This window comes from Leopardus geoffroyi, chromosome X (assembly GCF_018350155.1).
Source record: "Leopardus geoffroyi isolate Oge1 chromosome X, O.geoffroyi_Oge1_pat1.0, whole genome shotgun sequence".
NCBI classification, from domain to species: domain Eukaryota; kingdom Metazoa; phylum Chordata; class Mammalia; order Carnivora; family Felidae; genus Leopardus; species Leopardus geoffroyi.
Genome location: NC_059343.1, coordinates 9,675,293 through 9,702,861, shown reverse-complemented (window position 1 = coordinate 9,702,861; position 27,569 = coordinate 9,675,293). Strand labels below are relative to the sequence as shown.

Sequence of the window (27,569 nt, the reverse complement as noted above, 5' to 3'; positions counted from 1 at the left end):
ATCCTACCAGACTGCTGTTTCTAGACAAAGCTCCTTGTAAGACACTAGAACTCCAACCTCCTCAGTCAGTTTAAGTGTGGGCTCCCCCAAAACATTTAATTAATATAAATCTCCATGAGGGACAAGGGAGATATATACATATCTCCCTTCTCCCCCCCCCCCCATAGATATCTATCTGTCTATCTAGAGAGAGAGAGAAAGAGGGAGAAATAAAACCATTGAACTGTATAACAAACATGTTAGAAATTGACTACAACCTGGGGCACCTGGGTGGCTCAGTCAGTTAAGCATCCCACTTCGGCTCAGGTCATGATCTCATGGTTCGATCTCATGGGCCCAAGTTCAAGCCCCATGTCGGGCTCTCTGCTGTCATTGCGAAGCCTGCTTCTGATCCTCTGTCCCCTCTCTCTCTGCCCTACACACACACACACTCTCTCTCTCTCTCTCTCAAAAATAAATAAATATTAAAAAAAAAAAAAAAGAAATTGGTTACGACCCAAGATGAAGGTAATCTGAAAGGCAGAGTACCGGATCTTATCCCATTTCTTAACTCGCGTGGCTAAAATGTGAGAGAAGTAGAAAGAATATGAATTTGAAGGTGGCAAAGAGCAGAGTCCGGCCAGTGTGACCCAGGGAAGGTCTTGCCGAGCTGATCGTGGAAGGCCGTGCTCACCGAGACAGATGGGGATTGACTCCGGGTGTGTGGGGGGAAAGAGATCGGTTTTAAGCCAGTAGCACACACAAAACCACTGCTTCCAAACCGAAGATCCCCACCTGCAACCACTGCTCTTTCTCTTTGTTCTTGTGCACTCCACGAGGCTTGCCGTGGGCGTCTAAAGCCAAAAAGGAAACTGAGTGGGGGGGGGGGGGGAAGCAAAAGCAGAAAGATGAGAGAGACGTAAAACCTAAAACAGCGTGAGCCTGCCCTGTGGTCATCACGCTGTCGCCAGCACGGTGCACGCGTGACCCCCGTGTCAGCCGGCCACTGCATACCGTTACGTCATGACTTTTTCTTTTCCACTTTCCCCTTCACTTGGTTGGTTGGTTGGTCAGCCCCCTGTTCTCCCTCGTCACATGAACTCAGTCAGATGGGTTAATTTTCGGGCCTGGTGTTCTCCAAAGTGGTTCCCAGTGTTCTTTAGGGTCAAGAGCTCCATCTTCTAGCGGATGCAACTGGTGGTGTGTCCCATGTACCAACTGCTCTTGAGTACTGACGCCCAAAGCTCCAAGGAGGGATGCACCCCAGAGCCTGTCTGGTAAATCTGCCTTTAGCACGTGCAGAAGAGGCAGAGGACAAATCGAACCGTATCCCCACCCCTGTGTTAAAATTGAGCCACAGGGGTGCCTGGGCGGCTCGGTGGGTTAGGTTTCTGACTCTTGATTTCAGCTCAGGTCATGATCTCACGGTTCGTGAGATCGACTGCCGAGCTGGGCTCTGCGCTGACAGCGTAGAGCCTGCTTGGGATTGTCTCTCTCTCCCTCTCTCTCTGCCCCCACCCCTGCTTGTGCTCTCTCTCAAAATAAATAAATTAATAAGCATTACTACACATATTAACATTATTAAGAAGTAAAAAATAAAATACCTCGCAGGATGTGCAACCTGTTTCTTGCTAGGCCCATTAGTTTCCTGTGAGCCTGGGGAGCAACACGCCCAGGTTCTCAAGTTACCATCCTCCTCATGTACCCTATGCTTTCTGACTACGTTTAAGAGACCATCTACGCAGGCCTAAGAGTGTCCAAATAGAGCTGGAAATAGACGTGAGGATGGGGCCAGGAGACCTGACGCAGACACAGAGCTATGGTCACACTGATCCCCTCTCTCCTCTAGAGACCACAGACACTTGCTTTGCCTTCTGTCAGCCATAATATTTGCCCTGCCAAATGCTCCCCCTTGGCTTGGATCCCGCCAATGCCCAAGTCTTGCTGAGGCACGGGATGTGCCTGAGGAGGAAGGACACAACCTCGCAAGTCCAGAGGTGAAAGGAACTGGGGGCCAAGCCTTGACAGTGGTGTGGGATCTATGGAGAGTCCAGAGTCCCTTCCAGAAAGGAGCCAACCAGATGGGTGTCAGCCGAGAAGCAGGACATTCAGAGCTTTGGAGGGCACCTGGCAATACAGAACTCCACACAGAGCTCTCAGAAGGTTAAGAGTGATTAACCAAGATTACAAAGAATGTAACTGATGTCCTTTCAGTTGTTTTCTACAATAAACCCTGTACATAGCCTCATGTCAAAATATGCTGTGGTTTCCGAGATGCATGATTTTCAGTTTCCCTTCCTCTTAATCCATTTCAGAAGATGTTTAAGTTGTCTCCAAGTGCTTTATGGTTTATAAATCACCAAAATAACCTCAACATTATGTGTAGATGTGTTGTGATAGAAGAAACTTAATGATGGCCAAGAGCCGATTGTTATATTACCTTTGTTTTCACTGAAGAAGAAAGGCATCTGTTAAGTACAATAAAGCTTAAAGACATTGACAAATAGTTGGTTCTTGCAGCTTATGTCTTTATTCATCTCATCCAGAGATTAATTCGGGAATTTGTGACCCTTATTGATTACAAGTCCTTTGGAAATAATTCATATACTGTGTATTTACAGCTATACTTACAACCCTTGGCATTTTGATACATGAGGAAAATACAGTATCTCCCAACTAATGCTCTGAGATTTGAACCCATGCACACTATTTTCCAAAGGGCACAGACACCTCGGTAGGTCATTGTTTTCCTGAAATAAAGCAAAGGGATCAGGTTTCAAACTTTGAGCTCATGTGGCTTTATACCCAGTTGAAAGTATGTGTGTCTTCAGAATGTCTTGGTCCTTTCTATTGCTGCCATTGAGGGCGAAAGCTGGGGTTCAAGACTGAAGCTTTCTGAGTGCTGAGGTCTGTAAACCTTGGCTTCTCCTCCCCCATGCAATTTAAAGGAATCCAAAGAATTGTCATCCCTGCCTGATAACTATAAATAAATAAATGTTCTCGGGGGTCCTCCTTCAGAGTTTACCATCAAAACCATCCAATGTTAAAAATAATAATAATAAAAACCACCTAATGTTGATGGATCAAGTTGGCAGATAATTACAGATATACGATATTAGTTAGCAAAGCAGTTTCAAAGACCATCGGATGAGGCAATTTTACTTTGGCTATAGTCCTTTTGCAGTGCAGATAAAAATCTTTGTTTGAGTCCGCTCAGGATGCTGTATAACAAAATATCATAAACTGGATGACTTAACACTTTTTTCTCAGTTCCAAAGGACAGACATCCAGGGTCAGAGTGCCTGTGCCGCCTGGTTCTGGAGAGGGCAACAGTTGATCTGTGCAGAAGGGGGCGCTGGGTGATGCAGAAGCAATCAGTTGCATTCCCTGTGTTTTGATTTCACTAACTCTAGTACATTGTGATGTCATACACGTAGGCCCTGAGCATCTTTTACCCTATTTCCATACATAGCGGTACTTCTTAGGAGTAGAAGCACGATTCCTCTGAATTTCGTGATTGCGTGTGTATTTAGTAATCACAAGAGAATTACAGGAGAAACAGAGCCTCATGTCCTCTCCTTGCTGCCCTTCTCCCAGTCGTGTCTTATACAGAAACAGAAAGGGGAGACTCAAGTGCCAATGGAGTCACAGAGAGATCGGAAAGATGATGTGATGCATTATAGAAATTCCATTTCTCCAATTCCTTTGTCATACACTGTGACTCTCCTCTCTGATGTGGACAATCCCAGGTCTTGGAGACTTTAACAACACCCTTTTAGTGAGGCATTCATGGGACAATCTAGACAGCCAAGCTTTTCCTTGGTAGGTCAGGCAGTCATGCTTGGCAAAGAAGGGCTAGACCGTCTCTTTGAACACCTGACTATAGGTCACGTGATTGTCTGTGGCCAGGGCATTTTTCAGACACTGCCAGAAGTACGGGTGGGCCTGTGGGTTTGTCGGCCACTCAAGGACGGAACTCTTACACAGCCTCTTCCGGAGCTGGAGGAACTTGGATTTCTGAAGGGGCTTCTCAAGGAATATCAAGATAATTACGTCTACTTTTTCATCCATGAGCCTCTGATGGGATAAGTAAAATGCGATCTTAAAGTTCTCAGTCTTTGCATACTTGTTTGTCATCACAAACACCGTCTTTTTGCTAAGCTGGATGCTCTGGGAAAGGTTTTCCAGAACTGGCTGCCCTGGTAGCCAATCCCTTTCCTCAAGACACAGATTAAAATGTTTCTCTCTTGGGTCTTCCAACTTGGCCACCAGCTCATCCAAAACCCACTCTGTCACTGCTGGGTCTTTAGTGTCATACACAACAAAGGCATCGTAGCAAGAATCCAGTGATGTCAGACGCTGATACCCCTTTATTTTGGCCTTACAGAAATGGTAACTATACCACACATCCCAGAAATAGAGGTGGTTTGCTGTTGTAATCACCATCAGAGAAAGAGCCACCGATACGGAAAGTGAAAACAGGATCAGGTTAGTCAGATCTACCTCACAGGTATACAGATCCAGAGAGACCACACTCTGGCCCCTGTGTGCTCCTGGCCCCACACAGGTCACATCTGTGGCCAAGTAAGGAATAGTCACCTCTGTGTGGTTAACCCACCAGACAAACCACACAGCATCACAGGTGCACAGAAACCGATTATGATGCAAAAGTAACATCTCCAGATTGTTGAGGACATTTTCTGGAAAGCTAGTCTTCTGGATAATCTGGATTTTATTTGAGCTGAGGTCCAGGTATCGCAACTGGAAAGCATCTTGTAGAAAATGCTTTGTCAGATGCCTGATTTGATTGTACTTGAGAATCAGTTTCTTGAGACTTCTGGAACAGTTGTATAATCTCTCAGGGACACTCTTCAGCTCATTGTAGCTGAGGTCCAAAGTTTCTAGATTCTTCAGATACTGGAGTCTTCCCCAGTTGAAGGACTTGAGCCCATTTTTGACCAAGGAGAGAGTCTTTAGTTTTGGAGGCATGCCATCAAAAACGCCAGAAGGCAAGAAACTCAGGGAATTTTCAGAGATGTCTAACTCCTCTAAGTTTAGCAGATTCTTGAAGAATTTTAAGTACCTGTTATCACCATCTCTCCATAAAACATCCAAATGATTTCCTCTGAATTCCAGAATTCTAAGAGACTCACTCTCCATGGTCCTGCTGGTGGACATAGAGATGTCATTGTTGTTCATCATGAGTTTCTTCAGAACTTTTAGGTTCTTGGTGAAGTTTAGCATGTGAGTAATGCCTTCTGATTGAAAGTAATGGCTATTACTACTTATATCTAGAATTTCCAGGTTGCGTAGCTCCTCAAACGCTGTTGAGTAGAGTAAATCAAGCCGGTTGTTAGAGAAGTCCAAATACTTCAACTCCACTAAAGGCTGAAATTCACTGCCATTGAGAGTTTGGCCAATGGTATTTCCTGACAAGTTTAGGCATTTGAGGAAAGACAGATGCTGAAAATCAGAGGACTTGACAAAAAATATATTATTTCTACTTAGGTCCAAGGCCTGCCCGTACACATAACAATCTTTATTAAAAGGCAAGAAAGAGGGAGTCTCTTTGTTTTTGAACCTGCAACTCCTTGCATACTCATCATATCTGAAATAATGTAATGTTTCAAGGACCTGAGGTGCATTACCATCTACAGAAGTTCTGGTGTTAGAGCAGAAGCCAACTTCACTTGAATCTCCTGAAGGTGATATTTTATTCATTGAAAGATCTATGACTTTCAATGTTTTAAATTGTTCGAATATGCTGAGGTCAGCGATTTTTATGAAGTTAGTGCCAAGATCAAGAACTTCAAGATTGGAGAGACTACGTAACGGGGAGAGGTTATGGCTGCTCAGCTCCTTAAAGACGTATCCTTTGATCCGTAAAACTTTCAGGTTTTTCAGTGAAGAAAATGCATCCGATAGATTCAGAGTTGCACGATAGACCTGAAGTTCATAATTGAAAGACAGATCCAATTGGACAAGGTTGTGAAGAAGAAGCAAAAATTTGGCATCCCCAATTTCTTTGGCCAAGAAGTTTTGTGAAAGATCTAGCTCCTTAAGTTTTTTAATGTTTTTAAACCATCTTTGGGGCACATGCTGAAGAGAGTTACTGTATAGACGTAAAACTTGTAATTCTGTCAATGCATCAAAAGCCTTCATGTGGATCTGTAGGGGAGAATTATTCTCACAGGGTGTACAAGGAAATGGGACATTGTAACAACGAGGGCAGTTTCCACCTAGGTCAAGAATTTGCAGTTGATTGAGGTTATGAAAATCATCTTCTTGGATTTTTGCAATGGCGTTGTTATAAAGATGGAGTTCTGTTAAAGTGGATGGCAATGTAGTGGGGACATATGTGATATTGTTATCTTTTAGGGAGAGCAATTTTAGATTTTTCAGACTCAGGAAAGCATCTTTTTCTATGAAAAATGAAACGTTGCAAGGATTGCGAAAATAACAGTTTTGGCCCAAGTAGAGTTTTTCTATGTTGGTCAGCTCTGTTAGGTTATTTTTCATGATACAAAAGATACTGTTGGCCTCAAGGCTCAGCAGCTGCAAGTTGGGGGGAAGACCCTCAGGTATTTCTAGAAGCTGGTTTCCATCCAGATAAAGGGATTTTAAGTAAGTGAGTCTACTAAAGCTTCTGGGTTTAATCTGCAGCCTCCTGGGACACATATTGTCTTTTGGCCCAAGTCGAATAGGTATACAGTTGCATCTGAAATCGATCTCTACCAGGTAGTCCAGCTGGTGGAAGGAAGCTGGAGAGATACCAGGTATGTGGTTGATGGTGAGGGTGAGGTTGGTGGCATTGGTAGGAATACCTTCAGGAATTTCTGTCAAATGCTTGTCTGTGCAGTCCACAATCACATGGGCCTTTGGAGCATCCAGAGTGACATCACAGGGCAGAGTTTTGGGAAACCATCTAGCTCCAAGGAGTTTGGAAATTAGGATTATGTTAAAAAGGATAAGGGACTGTCTCTTCAATGTCCACATTGGAAACACCTGAAAGTATAAGAAAGAACAAATCACCATCATTCTAAATCGTTCTAAAATATACCAAGAATCAGATTTGAAAATTCCTATTTGCTGCCTCTCTTTTGCTACAGTTTAAAATAAACAAATCAAGTCTTATTCTCCATTGCCTGGACGACATCTCCCACTCCGTGACTGTGTTTGTCTACTACTAAGGTTCATAATAATTTAGTTACATTATTAGCTTTTAGCATCTTAGCCTTTCAGTTACATAGCTTTCAAAGTGATAGACGCACACTTTCCTATTCACTATTATTTAAAAATAGTGCAGTGGAAGAGCTATGAACTAGCTGCCAAAGTCTGAAATTTGGGGATGAAAGAATATTAAAATGAAAATACATTGGGACAAATAACACATTAAGACTTCAGTGCAATTACTGTTTGCGTGCTAAGCCTGCTCTGGTACACATTGCACATTACACCTCACAATATTCAAGGCTCTCAATATCCTAAGTAGCACTGCCATTCTATGAGCTGGCTTTCCTCTTGGATTGTTTTTGGAAATCCAAGATGATTTGGGGATGGACAGAGCACAAGTAAGGAAGGGGCAGAGAGAGGGAGATACATAGAATCCCATACACATTGGGTTTACATTACAGAAATGTGGAAAGGAGAGAGCAGGGCAGACAGTCAGGGAACCGTCTAGGTGACTCCTGATTGATCAAAGAGGATACTTATGGGGACGCCTGGGTGGCTCGGTCAGTTAAGCTTCTGACTTCAGCTCAGGTCACGATCTCATGGTTCATGAGTTGGAGCTCTGCATCGGGCTCTGTCCTGACAGCTCAGGGCCTGGAGCTTGCTTCGGACTCTGTGTATCTCCCTTTCTCTGCCCCTTCCTCACTTGCGCTCTGCCTCTCTCTCCGTTTCAAAAATAAATAAAACATTTTTAAAAATTTTAAAAAAGAGGATACTTATGAGAGTGAAAGGAAGGCAGACCTATTAAGAATTATGCTAAGACTAGGGGTACCTGGGTGGCTTAGTTAGTTAAGCATCCCAGTCTTGATTGTGGCTCAGGTCATGATCTCACTGTCCATGAAATTGAGCCCTGCGTTGGGCTCTGTGGTGACAATGCAGAGCCTGCTTGGGATTCTCTCTCTCCCTCTCTCTCTGCCCTTCTCCCACTCATGTGCTTGCTCTCTCTCCCTCTCTCTCTCTCTAAAAATAAATAAATAAACTTTAAGAAAAAAATATATAATTATGCTAAGAGTATTGCCAGAAAACCAAGACTCTCTTAGGCAAACTGGGACATATGGAAACCTACCCATAATGCTGATTCTTAGGCATCCAGATTTATCAGGGGAGAAACTGGGACCCAGGGGAGAAAGACCTTAAAAGGTAGTATGGGAAGTGCTAAAGAGCTTTGCTAATCACCATATTAACTTGAACTTGCCCTGCCTTAGAGGGTGGTTTAACCAGGGACTTGCCCTCAAGTTTCAGGATCTCTATCAATATTTTACTCCAGAACACTGGTTTTAGTTTAACAGGTGCTTATCTATGGAATGATGTAGCCTGTGTCTCTACAACAAGCTTCTAGATCAATTAATGCTTTTGTCTTCCCCATTGACTGAATCAACCAAATATGGTGATATCTAATAAACCAAATGCCTACTTCCCTTAATTCCTCTAATACAAGGTAAATAAGCAAATTTCCCCCAGCTTTCTTTTTCTCTAATGAAAGATGGTTCAGAAGGATCTCAAAGAGCTTCTTCATGCATCTTGAGATGCCTAGAGTTGAAGTTAGAGGTACAACATTGTCTCTTTTTCTCTCTTTCACCACCCTGTCTCCTCCTCTTCCTCATTAAAACCATTCACTGAGTCCAGTTGACGTTCTTCATTGACCTCCTTGACATCCTCCTTGCTTTGCCATTTTAGCTAAAACTTCATCCTTGATCTCAGGCTCTTGCTTTTCCAATCCACCCAAACTATTAAGCTTCCCTAAGATTAATCAGATTACATTACTCTAAAGTCTTCCAAATTATTTTCTTTTTTTCCCCCTTTTTTACAGAATGAGCCCTAACTTTGTGTCATGGCATCCAAAGTCTTCCAGTAATTGGCTTTATTTATACCTACTTGTCCAGGCTCACCTGATACAACGCCCCTCTCAGCTTCTCTAGTCACTAACCCCAAGCCCAATGTGTAGCTCCCTGACTTGCAAGTCTTTTCACCTGGACTAGTCTGTTCTACCATTTCCACCCATCAAAATTCTAGTTATCCTTTCAGGCTATACTCCCCAATGTGGAGCACTCAGATCCCTGGGGAGATATGGCAAGAGGCCAGGGGTTATAGGAAGCTCATAGATAAACGTGGTATATCTCCCTTGAGCATCAATCTCACTCAAAGATTTAGGAGAAATGTTCATCACTCAGGGAGGAGGGGTTGAGTCAAGATGGGAAAAGGAGAGATGCATAGGGAGCTATTTTTATGGTCCCTGATTATGGGATCCCAGACCCTGGACCCCATCTCCAGCCATGCTTCTGCCAGAAGACACGATGAGTTCGTGAACCCCACTATCGGAAGGTAATAAGTAATGCTGCGAAGGGTGTCACTGTTGACCTGGAGGTTAGTTGTATTCTAAATGGGGCCAAATGAATAAAGGACAAATTGTGAACCAGGTACCCTCTTATGAGCCCACTCCCATGAACCTAGATGAGATCCTGGGAAGAACTGGGGGGATCCCTAAATTAGCGAGTTAAAAACATGAAGTGACAGCCATCAACTGAGTTCTCCGGAATATGCCTAGTTTAAGTATTTCTATGATGGGGGGGAAACGAATGCTCTAAGATGAAGGCAGTTGAGTTATAGGCATAATAAGAGTGGTTTAACAACCGCTGTCCTTCCCTCGCCCACATCTCTGATTTGTTAAGTCCTGATCTGCAGCATTTGCAAATTCCCATAGTGTAAAGACTCCCACCATGGCCAATTTGCAACTGCCAGTGTGATGCCGTTCAGTGCAGAGTTGGGGAGGGATGTGCAGAATTGCTCTGGCAAGCCTGTATGAGCTGGGTCCAGCAAACCCTGACCTTAACATACCTGAGACAATGACCGTGAAATGACTCTACATATGGACATAGTATAAACTAGAATGGAAAATTAATCAGAAAGTCTCTTATCCTTCCATATTTCTAAACTTTTTCTTGCACTAGTCCACTTTTCTCCATGTCTACTGCCACCTCCTTACCCCCATTAGCCATTAGGTCTTACCCAGACTACCACAAGAGGCTCCAAAATGGTCCCCCAATTCTCTGTCTCCTCTACAAGCCATTCATCAAACAGCATGAAAGCATTCGTTATAAATATGAGTCACATCAACTACAGTGACTTCCTATTACACTTTGAATCCTTATTATTGCTTATATCATGCATGTTCTGACTCCCACCCTACTTCCATGACCTTGAACCATCCTTCCCCTGTTTTGACCACACACCAGACATCTGGCCTATTTTCTGTTCCGCATTCGAACCAGTCTTGGCACCTGCTGTTCCCTCTTCCTGAAATTATCGTTCCCTTCCTCTTCCCACAGCCAGGTCATTCTCATCCCTCAGGTGTCTGCATAAATAACACACACTCAGTCAGGCTTTCTCTAGTAGGCAGCACTTGCTATATTCTGAGCATCATTTTCAATGTTTCGATATATCAACTCATAAGAACCACATGTGAGTGGTACTACAGACCCTCAATCCTTACCCAAAACCTCTGGGGCTAGATGTGTTTTGGAACTAAGAATTTTTCAGATCTTAGAAGGTAATAGGATATATGGATCCACATGTTATGTAATGTTCCTACTGGGGCCTGGGGCAGTATCCCATCACCAAACACTTAAAATTTTGTGCAGTGAAACAAAGAATTATCCACACTAAGTGGGAAAGGAAGGAAGGAAGGAAGGCAGGGAGGGAGGGAGGAAGAAAAATCAAGGGAAGGAAGGAAGGAAGGAAGGAAGGAAGGAAGGGAGGGAGGAAGGAAGAAAGAAAACTAACTTACTCAAGTTCAGATCAAGATTCACCTCCAAATGAATTCAAGTCGTATGTTTGCCGTTGACTGAGTGAGGACAAAGCTTTCAGTTTGGAGATTTTGGAATTACAGACCTCTATTATTATTTCCATTTTTCAGATGAGTCCATTGAGGCACAGAGAGGTATATATACTCTGCACTAGACTAGTCTGCTTTATTTCCTTCATGGCCCTTAACACAATCAGCAATTATCTTGCTGATAATTTATGCGCTTATCTGTTTAATGTCTATCTTGCATGAGAATATAAGCAACAAGAGAGCAGGGCTTTGTGTGTCCTTGTGTACAACAATGCCTGGCACTTAATTTGTCTTGCAGTATGTTTGATAAACACATGAATAAAAGAGTGAATGCATGCATGAATGAAATAAAGCAAAATATTTCAAAGAAATTTCCCTTTGGAGTCAACTGCTTTAGGCTACAGCCCCAGACTCCCCAGGGGATAACATTCTATCTCTTCTATTTTCCCGGGGATTCCTTGGGGAGAAAGGTTTAAGAAGCTCAAACCCACGTTCTTGAGGACACTCTCTGGAATCATCCCAGACAGAAGTACCAACTCTGGCCAGATCAACCCAGCTCTGGATCGACGGTTGGAAGAACTGTGTGATCTACCTTGTCACTTCACCACCCTTGGCACGTTGTCTGCCTTTGCATAATTCAAGATAGGTGGCTACAACATCCATGTTACAAGAAGCCAGATGGAAGCAGATAGGAAGAAGGGGAACAGCCCCACCATTTAAGGATACACCCCCCAAATTGCCTATTTCACTTCCTCTCACATCACATTAGCTTTAACTTAGTCACATGTCATGTTTAGCTGCAAGGGAGCCTGGGAAATATAATCTTTTTTTTTCTGAGTGGTATATGCCCAATTATAAATGGCGATTCTATCAGCATGAGATGAAAGAAAGGGAAGGGGTCCCCAGGGTTGTTAGTCTGCTAAGATTCTGACTCCTGATTTTGGCCCAGGTCATGATTTCACGGTTGAGCCTCACATTGGGTTCTGCACTGGGCATGGAGCCTGCTTAAGAGTCTCTCTCTCTCTCTCTCTCTCTCTCTCTCTCTTCCTCCCTCCAACCCTCTGCCCCTCCCCAGCTCATGTTCTCTCTCCATCAAAACAAAAAAGAAGAAAAATATATTGGGAGATATAGAACAATCTCTGGACTTGATGAGGATGATTAAAATAATTAATTGCAAGTATCAAAAAATAGCCCATGGAATAAGAACATACAATTAAACTACACATATAGAAGTGTCAGCATCTTGTCTGGAAAGAACTAATGATATTTCCAAATTGTATTGTATTGTATTGTATTGTATTTATTTTTAAAGATTTAAAAAAAATTTTTTAATGTTTATTCATTTTTCAGAGATGGAAAGAGACAGAGCATGAGCAGGGGAGGGGCAGAGAGAGAGAGAGGAAGACACAGAATCCAAAGCAGGCTCCAGGCTCTGAGCTGTTCAGCATAGAGCCTGATGTGGGGCTCGAACCCACAGACCATGAGATCATGACCTGAGCTGAAGTCAGAATGGTTAACCAACTGAGCCACCCAGGCGCCCCAGTTTTTATTTTTTTTTAAGCTTCTGCTTTTAATGTTTATTTTTGAGAGTGAGGAAGCAAGCGAGCAGGGGAGGGGCAGAGAGAGAGAGAGATGGAGGATTCAGAGAGGGCTCCGCACTGACAACAGAGAGCTCAATGCGGGGCTCGAACTCGTGAACCAAGAGGTCATGACCTGAGCTGAAGTCGATGCCTAACTGGCTGAGCCACCTGGTCACCCCTGATTTTATTTTATTTTTTGAGTAATCTCCATGGACAACGTGACGGGGGTGGCGAAGCCACAGGGTAGGTGATCTCGAGTCGCCAGATCCTTGCATGACCTCCCAGAGCATAGTACAAATCAGGACGCTGAGCTGCTAACCTCTAGGAGCTTCTGAGAAATCACAAAATTGTTATCCTAAGCCCGTGTTCATTGGCTTTTCTACTCTACCAATGTAAACCCACTGTTAGCCACTGTGGAATTCAGAACTTGGCAGTAAATTGCTGCTCGTGGGAGAACCTAAAATATGGGATGTTGGTATCAGGCTATAAGCAAGATATATGTGTGTATATATATATATATATATATATATATATATATATATATATATGTAAAATGATTACAACAAGTCTAGTGAACATCCATCACCTCACATCGTGACAGCTGTTTTTCTTGTGATGGCAACGTTTAAGACCTATTCCCTTAGCAACTTTCCAAAATACAATTCAGTATTGTGAACTACAGTCACCATGAACACCAACTGTTGACTTGTGGCTTTACTCTTAGGGGAAACGGTTTGGCAATATTCACGATGCGTGTTGATGGCTTCTTACTGTTTTTAGCAGTCTTAGGAGAGGCATGAGCTATGGCTGAAGTTAGCATCTGCGAGCAGTGATGGAAGGAAGTGAGGTTTTCTCTGCCAGCAGCCTGAACTCTAAAGTTGATTAAGCCTTCCTTAATTTGGGGCCGGGCAGGGTTGAAAAAGCCCACTGCTTTATCGCAAATGAAGGCAGATGAATGGACAGAATCAAGAGCAGCCCTAAGAGAGCACGAGTGCTCACATGCATTTTTCCAGCACTTTCCATTAAGTATTTTCTAGCAGACAATGAAAGTCAGTCCAGGGCAAGAATCTGACTAGCAGTGCTGCCTTGCCCTTGACTCCTACAGCCTCTGGGGAGTTGATGAAATTGAGAATGAGGAACATTGACAGAATACAGAATCTTTTCACTTAAAATGGTCTAGAGGAGCTGGGTGGCTCAGTCGGTTAAGCGTCCAACTCTTGGTTTCAGCTCGGGTCATGATCTCACGGTTCGTGAGTGGTTTGTGAGTTCGAGCCCCACATCGGGCTCTGCGCTGACAGCATAGAGCCTGCCTGGGTTTCTCTCTCTCCCTCTCATCTGTTCTCTCTGTCTCTCAAAATAAATAAACTTAAAAGAAATTAAAAAAACTAATAAATAAAATGGTCTAGAGCTGCTCGGTCTGATATGATAGCCACCAGTCATGTGTGGCCATTTGAATTTAAACTAATTAAAATTAAATGCAATTTTAAAATTAAGTGTCTCAGCTACACTAACTGTATTTCAGGTGCTCAAAAGGCACAGTAAGCTCGAGGTTACAGTATTCGAGTGTGCAGGCATACGGTAGAAAATTCTATTGGAGAGCACTGGTCTAGACCACAGGATGGCAAACTTTTTCCAGAAGGGGCTAGAGAGTAAATATTTTAGGCAAAATTGAGGCGATTATGTGGGTACTTCAATTACCATTAAGAATGTGACTCATTAAAGTTATAAAAACCATCCTTAGCTCACGAACAATACAAAACAGGTGGTCAGAGTTGGCCCAAAGGCCATAGTTTGCAAACCCCTGGCCTAGACAAAATCTTAGGCTGTACGAAACTCACGCATAGAATTAACTCTAAGCAAATTTAACCCAAGCCTGCCAAATATTAAAAGAAATTATACTGCTTTGAAAGCCTGTTAAGCGCGTTCACACACCGCTAATTTCCACCAATGGCATTTAGCGAATGATTTCCTCGTCATTCCAATGCTAAGAACTAGGTTTGTTTATGAAGAGAGTGTAAAGCAGAGGGCACGACTCAGAGCTTGTGCTCTTGGCTGCTTTGTTTTGCTACTTTTCCAGAAGGCTCCATGTCAAGGCACACAATCCTCCCTCTGGGTGGTGAACACTCTTATGTCTGGATCCTTGCTTGTCTTTACATGTACTCTATCGTTACGATGGCCTGCCACATGGTGAGCATGACATAAGTATTTGCTGAATAAATCAAGGCTTTGAACTTTCTTAAAATCCCATGGAAGACACACATTGAATGATCATAAATGGTAAAGTATTCCAAAGGTCAGACTGTTGACAAGGAAGCAAGGAGACACCAGGAGGGCTTGGCACCTCTAAAAAGAAGGGGTGAAGTGGGAAAGTACTCCAGAAGGAAAGGGGACAGTGTCAGAGGAAGGCATGGGAAGTGAAACTGCAGAAGGCCCCTTCCTTGATCCTTTCTCAGTTCTGTCGCCTTGAACCTGAAACCCCAGTAAGAATGGCGAGCTCATTTGTCTCTCCTGGGAACAGGCATGCCCGGAACGGGACTGTCCCTGTCCTATGCTCAGTAGTTGAGCCTCAGCCCAGCTGGCCCTTGGAATGTTCTATGGCAGATGGGCTGTCTCCTGGCTCTCTGTGCCGGCTGTACCAGGAGCTTGGAACTCAGAGATAGCAGATAGACAGTGACAGGCTGGGTTCTGAAGAAGCAAAGGAGGGGGAAAAATTGACTCAAGGAAGAAAACCTTCCCAAATGTGTTAAAGAGAAACAAGGAGCACCTGGGTGGCTCCGTCGGTTAAGCGTCTGACCTCGGCTGAGGTCATGATCTCACAGTTTCTGAGTTTGAGCCCCGCATCGGACTCTCCGCTGTCAGTGCAGAGCCTGCCTCAGATCCTCTGTTTCCCTCTTTCTCTGCTCCTAGCCTGCTCATGCTCTCTCTCTCAAAAATAAAATAAGTATTTTTTAAAACGATAAAGAGAAATAATACCTTTTGAGGCTTCCAAATTTAAAAAATATTCTTGAGAAGATGATTGAAAGATGTAAAGTTTTCCTTTATTCCTTAAGTGGAAATGTCCCCTTTCAAACCACTTGGAACTACCTGCTTAAAAGTAAAGTGGGGACCTTAGCTTCAACAAAATTCAATATAAGAGTTTGCTCAGTGCCAAAGGGGCTCCTGGGTGGCTCAGTCCGTAGAGCATCCAACTCTTGATCTCAGGGTCATTGAGTTCAAGCCCTACATTGGGTGTAGAGATTACTTAAAATAAATAAGTAAGTAAGTAAGTAAGTAAGTAAGTAAAAGTCTTCAAACAGAGCTCACTCAGTGTTGAGCCGGCCCTGTATTTTCATTTGCTACAAATAATTCACGTTATTTTGTTTTGTTTTGGTTTCTTGGGCCAGGATTGCCTAAAGACATGTGCCTTTCAGTAACGTGATTTGTAAAGTAACGTAATACACCATGACATACACCAGGCTCAGCTTCGGCTGCAAATCCCAGCTAACTACACATGCAAATCCACTGGGTAAATCCGGATGCTCAATTAGCGAGCTAACTGGTCAAAAAGGGAATGTTTGATTTTGTATGCACAGGTGTTCTATTCTCTCAGTAAATCGCCTCTTCTTGTGAAAATGGAAAATGTCGAATTCACACTGAACAGTCACCAGACGGCCATTTGCTTTTTTTTTTTTTTTAAACAATGGCATGGCCTTTTCTCGTGTGCTTATTACATGCCAGATGCTGAAGGAGACACAGTGTTGCTAGGACATCACTAAGCCCTGACAATAAAGTTGAAAGGACATATAAATATTCCCATCTCACTGATGAAGAGGCAGAGATCAGAGAAGCAACTTCAAACCAAGCGTCCAAGTGCATATGCTGAGCAATCATCTTCAAGGTGCTTCACACAGTTATAGCAAACGCACTTGGCCTGTGTCTGTATCTTAGTGTATTTCTCTTCCGGTTCAAGGATTCTTAGCACTGTGATGTGCCCATATTGTGCTACTTAGAGTTTTCATAAAGAAATCTGCCAAATACCAAAAGGAGGGATTTACAATTTGAGTAGGACCAACTTGAGGGAAAAAGAGAGACTTTTCAGATGATACACTTCTGATGGATTCCATCTGCTGTCTAGCAATGCTAGGTCAGGGTAGTTCATGAATCTGTAAACTTACAGGCATGCTCAGGTTTACATTCACAAAAGAATTATATGCTCACACAGCTATCCAACACACATATTGGGTATGTAACCTACACAAAAGACTGTGCTAGGCCAAGGAGGGGAATACTGGGGAGTCAGACACCATTCCTGCCCAGCTAGGAACCAAATCCCTCTACTACTGCCGCTCAGAGGCCATGTGTGTCTCCTGAGCTGGGAGATCTCTGCTGTCAGGGCAATCCAGGTGGGGCAAACAATGTTGCAGACAAAGGCTAGTCAGGCCGAAAGGTAATGCTGCCTGCCTCCCCTTCAAACAGAAGCTTCAAGAAACCCTTCAAAGTGCCAAAACACATCCTTGTGGCTGCATCCGTTTCCTGGCAGGACTTGAACTTGCATTCAGAACCGAGTTCTCCCGATCTGAGACCCACATTTGCTTCCCACCGCAGGTCTAAGGCTGGAGGCTAGGATGGCAAATAGGGAAACGTGCTGTCCAGGAAGCTGGGAACGGAGTCAGCCTCTCAATCTGCTGCAGGGCTACTGACTAAATGCTCATAAACCTTGACTTTCTCATCCACAAACTGTGTGGGTTGAGCTAACGGACCTCCACGCTCCTTTTCTATTGTGCTCACTCGATGCTTCTGAGCCTTGGCCTGGAGCCCCCTGAAACTTATCTGCCTGCGTCTGACCTCAGCTGTGAGTCTTCCTAGATCCCCAGAAGCTCAGGCTGCTGCCGTTTCAAAATGATCTAAGCAAGGCTTCCAACCACCATGAGCCTCCTAAGGATTCCACAGAGATGAGAAAACAACAACTAGCACATCTTTTTATAATAAGCCTTATATGTCTTCAGGTGACACTGTTTTGTGAGTTTTATTCAGCTTTCTGAAACAGTAAGGCTGGGAAGAACTGGATGAGGATCTATCAACTGGAGGAAATGGTTAAAACTGAGAAACCACCCATAGCGGAACACCAAACATCTCTTTAAAAAGAATGTGGGGGCGCCTGGGGGGCTCAGTCACTTAAGAATCCAGCTCTTGATTTTGGCTCGGGTCCTGATCTCAGAGTCCCTGAGTTCGAGCCCCAGGTCAGGCTCTGTGCTGACAGTGGGGAGCCTCTTGGGATTCTCTCTCTCTCCCTCTCTCTCAGCCCCTCCCGTGTTCTCTCTCTCTTTCTAAATAAAATAAACTTTAAAAACTAAAAATAAAAAGAATGTGGTAGACCTATAGGTATTGACATGAAAAGCTGCACAAGATATGTTATTCAGTTATAAACAAAATGAATTTTTAAGGCAGCATGAAAATAACATATAGCATATGAACGCTTTATGATGAATAAAGATACAAATATTTGATTTGTACTTGCAGCGAAACGTACAGAAGGACACATTAGAAACTCAACAGTGATATTTTCTGGGAAGGGGTAAGAAAGGGAGGAAAGAACATGCTATATCCTCTATTCTTTGAGTTTTTATTTTTTATTTATTTATTTATTTTTTTAATTTTTTTTTTCAAGGTTTATTTATTTTTGGGACAGAGAGAGACAGAGCATGAACGGGGGAGGGGCAGAGAGAGAGGGAGACACAGAATCGGAAACAGGCTCCAGGCTCTGAGCCATCAGCCCAGAGCCCGACGCGGGGCTCGAACTCATGGATGGCGAGATCGTGACCTGGCTGAAGTCGGACGCTCAACTGACTGCGCCACCCAGGCGCCCCTATTCTTTGAGTTTTTAAATAAAGAACAGGTACTCCTTTTATTTTTAAAAACATCTTAAAATTTGCATAGCAGGGGCGCCTGTGTGGCTCAGTTGGTTAAGCGTCTGACTTCGACTCAGGCCATGATCTCACAGTTCGTGAATTTGGGCCCCACGTTGGGCTCTGTGCTGACAGCACGGAGCCTGCTTCAGATTCTGTGTCTCCCTCTCTCTGCTCCTCTTATGCTCACACTCTCTCTCTCTCTCAAAAACAAATACACATTTAAAAAAATTAAAGAGTGCAGAGCATGTAATAAAACCTTATTATAATAATGTGAAAGTAAATTGTGAAAAATGAAAATTTCAACAAGTATGTATTGATACCTGCTATGTGCCAGGTACCCACTTCTAAGCGTTGGGTCACATCAGTGGACCAAATAGAAAAGATTCCTGCTCTTCTGAAGCTTACATTCTCCAAATAATAAACAAAAAATATAGAACTATAATCATCATATCAATGTTAGGTGACGAGGTTATAGAAAAAGGAAGAGCAGGGTGGGCTTGTGGCCATAAATACAGTGGTTTGGGGGGACATCATTGAGAAGTTGATATTTGAGCCTAGATCTCAAGGAAAGGAGGAAGTTGACCATGCAGCTCTATTAAGGGGGTTAGGGGTGGAGGGGGGGAAGCATTCCAGGCAGAGGGACAAGCCTAATGCAAAGGCCCCCAAGGTGGAAACATGCTGGAATATTCAAAAGATGATGGCAAGACTGGTGTGCCCTGAGCAAGGGGAGTTGAAGAATGATAGGAGATGAGGTCAAAGAGGGAGGGCCCCCAGCCTCTCGCCAAGCACGCAGGGCCTTGCCAACCATTCCAAGGATGATGGTTTTCCTCTGAGTGGAATGCGGTTCCGTGTCAAGCTTATGAGCTGAAGAGTGATGTGGCCTGACTTACATTTTAGAAGATCTGTGCTGTTGTGCTGTGTTGAGAAGAGACCGTGAGGGGGTGAAGGTGGAAGGACTGAGACCAGTCAAGATACTATGACAGCAATTGAAGCAAAAGGCCCAGTTGGCAAGGGTGGAGGTGGTAAGAACATGCCAGATACTGGATTATATTTTGAAGGTGAAGCCAAAGAAAATATGACTTCAAAGTTCTTAGAAGGATGACGGATTGGAAACAGCAAACATTTCTGGGAAATTTCCTGCAAAGGGGAACAAAAACACTGGCAGGTGTTCCCAGGGCCATGAGGGTCAAGAGGATTTATTTTAGGACAAGAGAAATAATAGCACGTTGTGATGCTGGTGAGAATGAAAAAACAAAAAAAAAAACCCACCAAAAAGCATTGATGATGATGATGAGTACTCAAACATTGATCCTGAGCAGGAGAGCAGGGAGGACACCTAGCACACCAGCATGGAGACTGGTCTTAGCTAGGAACAGAAAAAACTCTCATCCTCAGTAGAAGAGTCCACACATTTGTTGACAAATCTCCTATCCTCCTTTGAGGTTTTTGTGAGAATTTGCACAGAGAGCAGCAGAAGTGATGCCACAGGACTTCCAAGGCTAGGACAGAAAAAAGGTGATAGGGTTTCCCCCTCACCTACTGCTCATTCTCTCTTGATCTCTCTGTCTCTCTCCCCACTTTCTTTAAAGCCCTAAGCCACCAGCCTTGTAAGAAACCTGGCTACACTGCAGCCGCCATATTGGTGAGACTACATGGAGACAGAGACCCCCCTGAGCAGCCCCAGCTGGCAGCCGTTGAGTCTCCCTGCCTGGGCACAGACCTGTGAGGGAGCGAGTTTTCAGGTGAGTCCAGCCCTGGGCACTGACTGTAACGGTGTGAAAGACCCAGCATCAGAGACACCTAACTGAGCTCAGTTGGCCCTTGAGCCCACCACACATAAGAGTATATATGATTGTGGGATGCCTGGGTGGCTCAGTTGGTTAAGCATCCAATTCTTGATTTTGGCTCAGGTCATGATCTCATGGTTCATAGGATCGAGCCCCAAATCAGGCTCTTTGCTGACATCGCAGAGCCTGCTTGGGATTCTCTCTCACCCTCTCTCTCTGCTCCTCCCCTGCTCCTTCACTCTCTAAATAAATAAGTAAATAAACTTAAAAAAAAAAAGTATATGATTGTGGTTGTTTTCCACGTTTATTTATTTTTGGGACAGAGAGAGACAGAGCATGAACGGGGGAGGGGCAGAGAGAGAGGGAGACACAGAATGGGAAACAGGCTCCAGGCTCTGAGCCATCAGCCCAGAGCCCGACGCGGGGCTCGAACTCACGGACCGCGAGATCGTGACCTGGCCGAAGTCGGACGCCCAACCGACTGCGCCACCCAGGCGCCCCTGATTGTGGTTGTTTTACACCAATGCATTTTGGGGTGATGTGTTAGGCAGCGACGGGGAACCGGATAGGTGGTCTGGCAGGACATCCAGGTACAGAAGCTCTAGGTAGGCGCACAAGGAGGAGGGAACATGTGGATATCCTCTTCCAATGGCTGCAGTGTTCTCGGTGAAGTGGGAAGCAAGCTTAGCAGCTATGAGTGAGAAGACAGCAGATGTGGAAGACAGAGGAGAAGGAGGACAGGACCCTCCTGGAGGCCCAGGCAGACACTGCACGAGGAAATCAGTGTGATTACCTGCTGGCAACAAGGAACCACCCCCACCCCCCTCATCTTTTTGCAGGTAATTTGCCTTCCCCTTGGGGTCTTTCTCACACACTCTGCATGGCTACACTCTGCTTAGATTTAATTCCACTCAGCAAAATTCCTCTCAGAAGGAAATCCACCTTGAGATGGGAATATTGGAAGCCTGGGAACAGTTACTGTTCTGCTCACCGCCACGCGTTTACCAGCCAACCCATCTGAAGGCCAACATACTGAGTGCCCCTGGGGGCTACTAGGTGCCAGGCTTCGGGGGCAACAGCTCCATGGGTTCACCTGCTCCTCCAGTCTATCTGCAAGATCACATGGGCAGGAAAAGAGCCAAGTGGCCCAAGTTGAAAAGGAATTATTGGAATATGCATTTCTGGTGGTGGGGGTGCTGAAGGCAAGCTGGAGAAGCAAAGGATTTCATATTACAGCGGGGATCCTGCGAGTGGCCAGGCTGGGTTGAACCAGAGCTGATGGCTAGCTGGAAAATAATGGGAAAGGGACACAGGAGAGGCAAGGAGTAAGAAGAGCAGTCGTTGGACACCCATGAATTTGAAGTCACTAACCTGTTGCCCTGTCGATATTGAAACCGCGCCGTGGGATTGGAAGTACCAGAAAGTCTAAAGCTTGTTTTCAGACAATTGTTTTTTCCTCAAGGTCAACTGATGTGGTTCTAGCCGGTGAACCAGCAAGGCCCTGTATTCCTTCTGGAGATCAGGAGCCCAAGACCCTGCTCAGTTTACACCCGCAACTTCTACAGCCCTTTCCCCGTGTCTGACAGTTACCCCTGCTTCCTTAAAGTGTTAAAGTCTCCGTCCCAGGAGGAGCACACGCTTAACATAAGATGCTCCTGTACGTCTGTTTTCTAAGTACACCTGTTTTGCAACCTTGTGCCCACCTTGACTTGTGATGACAAAGCTCCCCTTTCTGAATATTCATCCTAACCCTAAGTAAAAAGAACCCACTCACATCTGCTTAGGGGCTTTGAAAGTCATTCCCCGTGGTCTCCTTATTTGCTGCAAATAAAGTTTTCTTAGTGTGACCACACCACCTGGTGTAGTCTATCTGTAACTCACCAAGGAGGGAACTCCTTCCCATTAACTGGGTAGGGCACTGAATTGTTTGATAACTGGAGAGTGACATGGACATCACCCTGGGTGCTAACCAAACACCATGAGCAAGGAAGTTACTTCACTTTGGTGAATCATTTTACTTCAGGAGCCTCTGATTTCCTTGTTTTTCTATTTGTTTGGTAGACTGAGCCTCCACTTGGAATTTCCCTAATAAATTTATGACAAAATAGTTCCCCCTCCTTTTTTTTTTTTTTTTTTTTTTTTGCAAATTTCAAAAACATTTCTCATTGTAGGCTGATCTCTGGAAAGTGTAATTATCTTAAATACCAAAGTCTCATTATGTAACCAAAAACAAAACAAAACAAAAGTAAGTGTAAGGATATAACCCACCTACTTTAAAAATAGACTTTTCATCATTTACTTCCTATCATTTTTAGCCCAACAGACTTAGTTTTCAAAATAAAAGAATAAAATGCTATATAGTAGTCTTACATAAATTAGGTACTCAACAGCTATTACACGTTACAACAGGCACTAAAGACCAGGAGATATTAAGTCTTATTTGATCATATACTCTATCCGCTTGTTTTCCAGAATCCACCACGGTACGCTTTTCCTGTATGGGGCCAGTTAGCAAGTATTTTCTGTTTTGCAGGCTGTATGGTCTCTGTCACAACCACTCAACCAACGAGTAGGTTGCCATTGTAGCGTGAAAGCCGTTATAGACAATATCTGAACAAACAAGAAAACTATTTGTGGGCACCGAAGTTTGAATTTAATATACCTAGGATGGGTCATAAAATACTATTCTTCCTTTGACTTTTTCAATCACTTAAAAACATCAAAATTTTCAGGGCGCCTGGGTGGCTCAGTCGGTTGAGCGTCCGTGGTCACCATCTCACGGTTCGTGGGTTCGAATCCCAAGTCGGGCTCTGTGCTGACAGCTCAGAGCCTGGAACCTGCTTCAGATCCCCTGTCTCTGTCTCCCTCTCTCTCTGCCCCTCCTCTGCTCATGCTCTCGTTCTCGTTCTCTGTCTCAAAAGTAAAAATAAACATTAAAAAAACAACAACATAAAAGCTTTCTTAGCTTGTAGGCTGTACAGACATAGGCGGCAAGCTGGGGACCGGCCATGGCACACCGCCCAGCCCTAAGATTTGGCAAGCTTCTGAGACAGAAGCGAGCTGTTCTTGGGGTGTGAAGACACTGGTTGGTTAATCTGTAATGATTGCTTTTAATTTTAGCACAATCTTTCAAATTTCTAAATGATGAGATTTCTTTAATTTAGTAAATAAATTTCTGGTTACCTCTTTGCTTGGGCACAAAGAAATTTGCTACAGTGAAGAGTGGAATAATGTTTTTACTTGTAAAACTGCCAGACTACGGTTACATATCAGCACATGTCTTTCTAATACTGCTCTCCATGTCCTGTGTCTATTACACAGAGTGAGGAGCATTCCAGCCTTAGCTAGAGCTTTTTTGGTGGAAAGATTGCATTGAAAATTTTTAAATATTTTATTATTTACTTTTGAGAGAGAGAGAGAGAGAGACAGACAGAGCATGAGCAGGGGAGGGGCAGAGACATAGAGGGAGACACAGAATCCGAAGCAGGCTCCAGGCTCTGAGCTGTCAGCACAGAGCCCGACACAGGGCTCGAACTCACAAACCAGGAGATCATGACCTGAGCTGAAGTCAGATGCTTAACTGACTGAGCACCCCATGAGCTCCTGAAAGGTTGGATTTTAAATTCTTATTCAGCCACATGAGAGCCCTCTCACTTTGGTGGATCACTTTACCTCAAGAGCCTCTTGATTTCTCAACTGTAAAATGGTTAGAATGCAGGGCTCTTTTGTGAAACTATTAAGACAAATAGGGAACACATGTGTTCATGTAAACCATCTTCACAGATTAACCAACAGTGAGGAAGCATCTAGTGTGCACAGATTAAAAACATCAGGAAGGGGTGCCTGGGGGTGCTCAATTGGTTAAGCGTCCAACTCTTGGTTTTGGCTCAGGTCATGATCCTGGGGTTGTGGGATCAAGCCCTGCATTGGGCTCCGAGCTGAGTACTGAGCATGGAACCTACTTGAGATTCTCTCTCTCTCTCTCTCTCTCTCTCTCTCTCTCTCTCTCTCTGCCCCCTGCCCCTACCCTGCTCTCTCTAAAATTAAAAAAAAAAACAACATGAGAAATATATGCTACTTATCAATTTCTAGTTTGCTGTTTTCATTTGCCACTATATTATAAGTACTTTCTTAGGTCTTTCAGTGTTCTTTTAAAAAACATGATTTGGTGGTTACACAACATTCCATTTAATGGGTGACCACGATTAAGTAACCCCTCCTCAACATCCGGCATGACATATTCTCTTTGCCATGCTGCAGAGACTATCTTCATAAATTATTTGCCACCTCGTTGATCATGTCTTTAAGAAGGGTTTCTAGAAGTGGAGTTTCCAGATCAAAGGATAGGACATATAACTATTAATAAGGTTGAATAAATTTCCCCGGGGCTTTCTGGCCTTTTGTAGGTCTTCTTTTGCAAATTGTTTCCACTTCTTTTCTTACAAAAGATATACCAGTTTCTCTTTTTCTCTTCAGCGGTAAGGTATCATAATGGAAGTTCACATTTATGGGGCTACAGCGTGGCTCCTGGAATCAGGCCATCCAGCCAAGACCACTCAAGCTCTCGAACCTCCCGAAGCCCCAGTTCCCTCATCTGTGCCTCACAAGGCTGCTCTGAAGCTGAAACAGATCCACAGACATCAAACCCTTAGCATGACGCTGGATGTCTAGTAAGTGGTCAGTAAATGCGAACGGTCTTTATTATCACCAGTCCCCTTATTCCATCCCTCAAGGGGCAAAGGCAGATGTGGGCAGGGGTTTGCATAAAAACAGACCTCTGAGTTTCTAGGAAATGAAACTATAAGCAGTGGTTTCCTTTGTAACATAGTTCCCCTCCCCTCGCACCGTGGTTAACTCTTCATTAGACCGTAGACACAAAATGAGCCTTGACGCCAACATGGAGATCTAGAAACCAGAGTGGGCTCCCACTGAATACACGCCATCATATCTACTTTGGGTGACAAAATCATTTCAGCAAAAGGCCACTGATGTCCTTTTCTAATTAATTTTTGGCATCCCTAATAGCTCACACTGCCCACGAAGAACTCAAACACGTAGCCTTTTACTTGAGCCTCACAACAGCCCTGGAAGGCACCTCTCAGTCACTAGGCCTTGACTTTTGTGTTTCTGTGTCCATCTGCCCAGTTTTAGCATGAATCCTCTTGGGTCCATTTAACGAGAATCCCTCACCATTGATCTCTGATCATCCCGGGTATCTGACACAGTCCCTCATCCCCTAACATCCTCCGGGTGACAGCCAATCTCCCTGGCCTGCCTTCCACAAGAATCCTGGTAAGCCCACTTATCCAGAAGCCACCCCCACCCCTGATGTTTTGTCTTAGTCATTTTCTACCCACAGACCGCCACTCTGCTCCTTGGCTATAAATCCCCACATGGCCGTGCTATGCTGGCAACGGAGTCCAGTTCTGTACCGAGGCCTCTTTTCCCCCAGTTCCATTTGTTCCTGAACAAAACCCATGGTTGCAAGCCGTAACGGCTGTCCAGTAACTTCAGTGATTTGTACGGTTTCAAAGCCAACGACGTAGGATGAACGAATTAGACCCACAGAAGTGATTTCCCCAATTCAAACATCTGTTCGTCCTCACTACAGCCTGCCTGAATGCTTGCAGGAAGTTGGACAGACCTAGCCTTGATTAATCTGCAATTATGAAATGCTCCCATGGTTAATCCTGATTATGAAATACCACGAAGAAGTTTCCTCTGCCAATAACCAAAATACAAATTCTTAAACATCTCTCTTGCCAGCTGGTTTCAGTACTTCCCCCAAGGATTACACATAACACTTCTTTAGGGAATCTCTCGGCTGTTCTTACCATGTTCAGTCTTCCTCCACGATGAAATCTACAAGTCCGGTTGGAGAGAGCAGAGCGTGAAAGGTGTCACGATCGGCCTGAGATGGACCCAAAAGCATCAACTAAGATAAAGAGAAAATACCAAATTGTGCATTTCAAAGATGGTAACATACCGTAGCTCCAAAATATGCTGGGGACATCACTCTAAAACGTGCTGTCACAAACAGCCATCAATGGTGTTTCCTTCCTCCGAGTTATGTAAACTAGAGATACGCTCCAGAAAACCATTTCTATTATTATTAAACATCTGGCTTTATCTTCAAGGAACTGACATTTTAGACTACCAAAATTTTTCTTTAGATTTAAAGAGGATTTTTTTTTTTTTTTGGCATATGATTTGGGTTCCCTCCCCTCCCTTCCCCACTGAGAATGGCTCATACACCTAATTAGTTACATTATCCAAATTTGTCCCTATGCTCAAAATACCTTTTTTTGGTTGCATGGAGTGATCTATGTCTGGAGGCTTCTGAGATGAAGAGATGGTCTTCAGGAAGCATGGAGTCCCAGAGGCTCCAGGCTGCCAGCCCTAGAGTTTCCAAGTGCAAAGACAAAGTTGGGGGTGTTAGGGGAGGAGCATAACTACTTAAACCACCCGAGACATGAAGTTTGCAGAAGCACCAGGTTCCTCTTACTTCTCCCACCATACCCAGGGCAATGCCTTGTCTAAATCCAAACAACCCGGTTGACCAACCTTCCTTCCTTTTTTGTAGGTGACTTTCTCAGCCTCACCACTGTCGACCTTTTCGGTGAGAGAATTCTTTGTTGCGTTGGAAGATGTTGACCAGCATCCCGGACCTATACTCACCAGATGCCAGTAGCGCTGCCCTTCCAGTTGTGACAACCACAGATGTCTCCAGACGTTGTGAAATATCCCCTGGGGAGCTAAGGCACCCCGGGTTGAGAACCACTGTTCTGTAGATAGATATCTGAGAGACAGGTCTAAATTTACCTTGCTCTGTCTTAGGCCCCCCTGAGAGACAGATCTGCCGGCTGGTTGACTCACTTCAGGAGAAAAGGTCAGCTGCATTTGGAGTCTAGTGTCATATAAAGCCCTGTTTCTGGAACTGGGGTCCTCACGAGAACTGTTCCTTTCTTAACGGATTATTGGGTCCTTTTGTGGGGACAGTCAAAACATCCGTAGTTATGTTTAAAGTTCTTCGGTCCACCTCGGACCCGGAGAGAATTGGAAAACTGCAGGTTGGCGTGGGGGAAATCAGCTGAGAGTGATCAGGGTTAATATACTGAAAAGTCCCTGGTACCCCGGATCAGCTGATAAACCTATTAGATAGAATAAAAACGGAGATCTTTCCGAGGGGGTTGTTAGGAGCCAAACACTGTTTTTACTGCTTTGTATGTGTTATCTCATTAAGTACCAAAAAAAAACAAAAAAGAAAAAAACA

At 44.1% G+C, this 27,569-nt stretch overlaps 1 protein-coding gene across 2 annotated transcripts; it reads right to left on the bottom strand.

Moving 5' to 3' along the window:
- Positions 1–2,486: 2,486 nt before the first annotated feature.
- On the bottom strand, positions 2,487–27,360 carry TLR7 (toll like receptor 7). 2 transcript variants are annotated; one of them, XM_045471526.1, is made up of 5 exons: positions 26,861–27,360; positions 26,596–26,695; positions 26,202–26,231; positions 26,131–26,169; positions 2,487–6,984 (listed from the first exon to the last, which is right to left on the bottom strand). In XM_045471526.1, the coding sequence occupies exons 3-5, from the start codon at positions 26,226–26,228 to the stop codon at positions 3,835–3,837; spliced, it is 3,216 nt and encodes a 1,071-aa protein (XP_045327482.1). In that variant the 5' UTR covers positions 26,229–26,231; positions 26,596–26,695; positions 26,861–27,360; the 3' UTR covers positions 2,487–3,834. The 2 variants fall into 2 exon arrangements, with proteins under 2 accessions (XP_045327482.1, XP_045327484.1); XM_045471528.1 differs by lacking the exons at positions 26,131–26,169; positions 26,202–26,231.
- Positions 27,361–27,569: the final 209 nt, after the last annotated feature.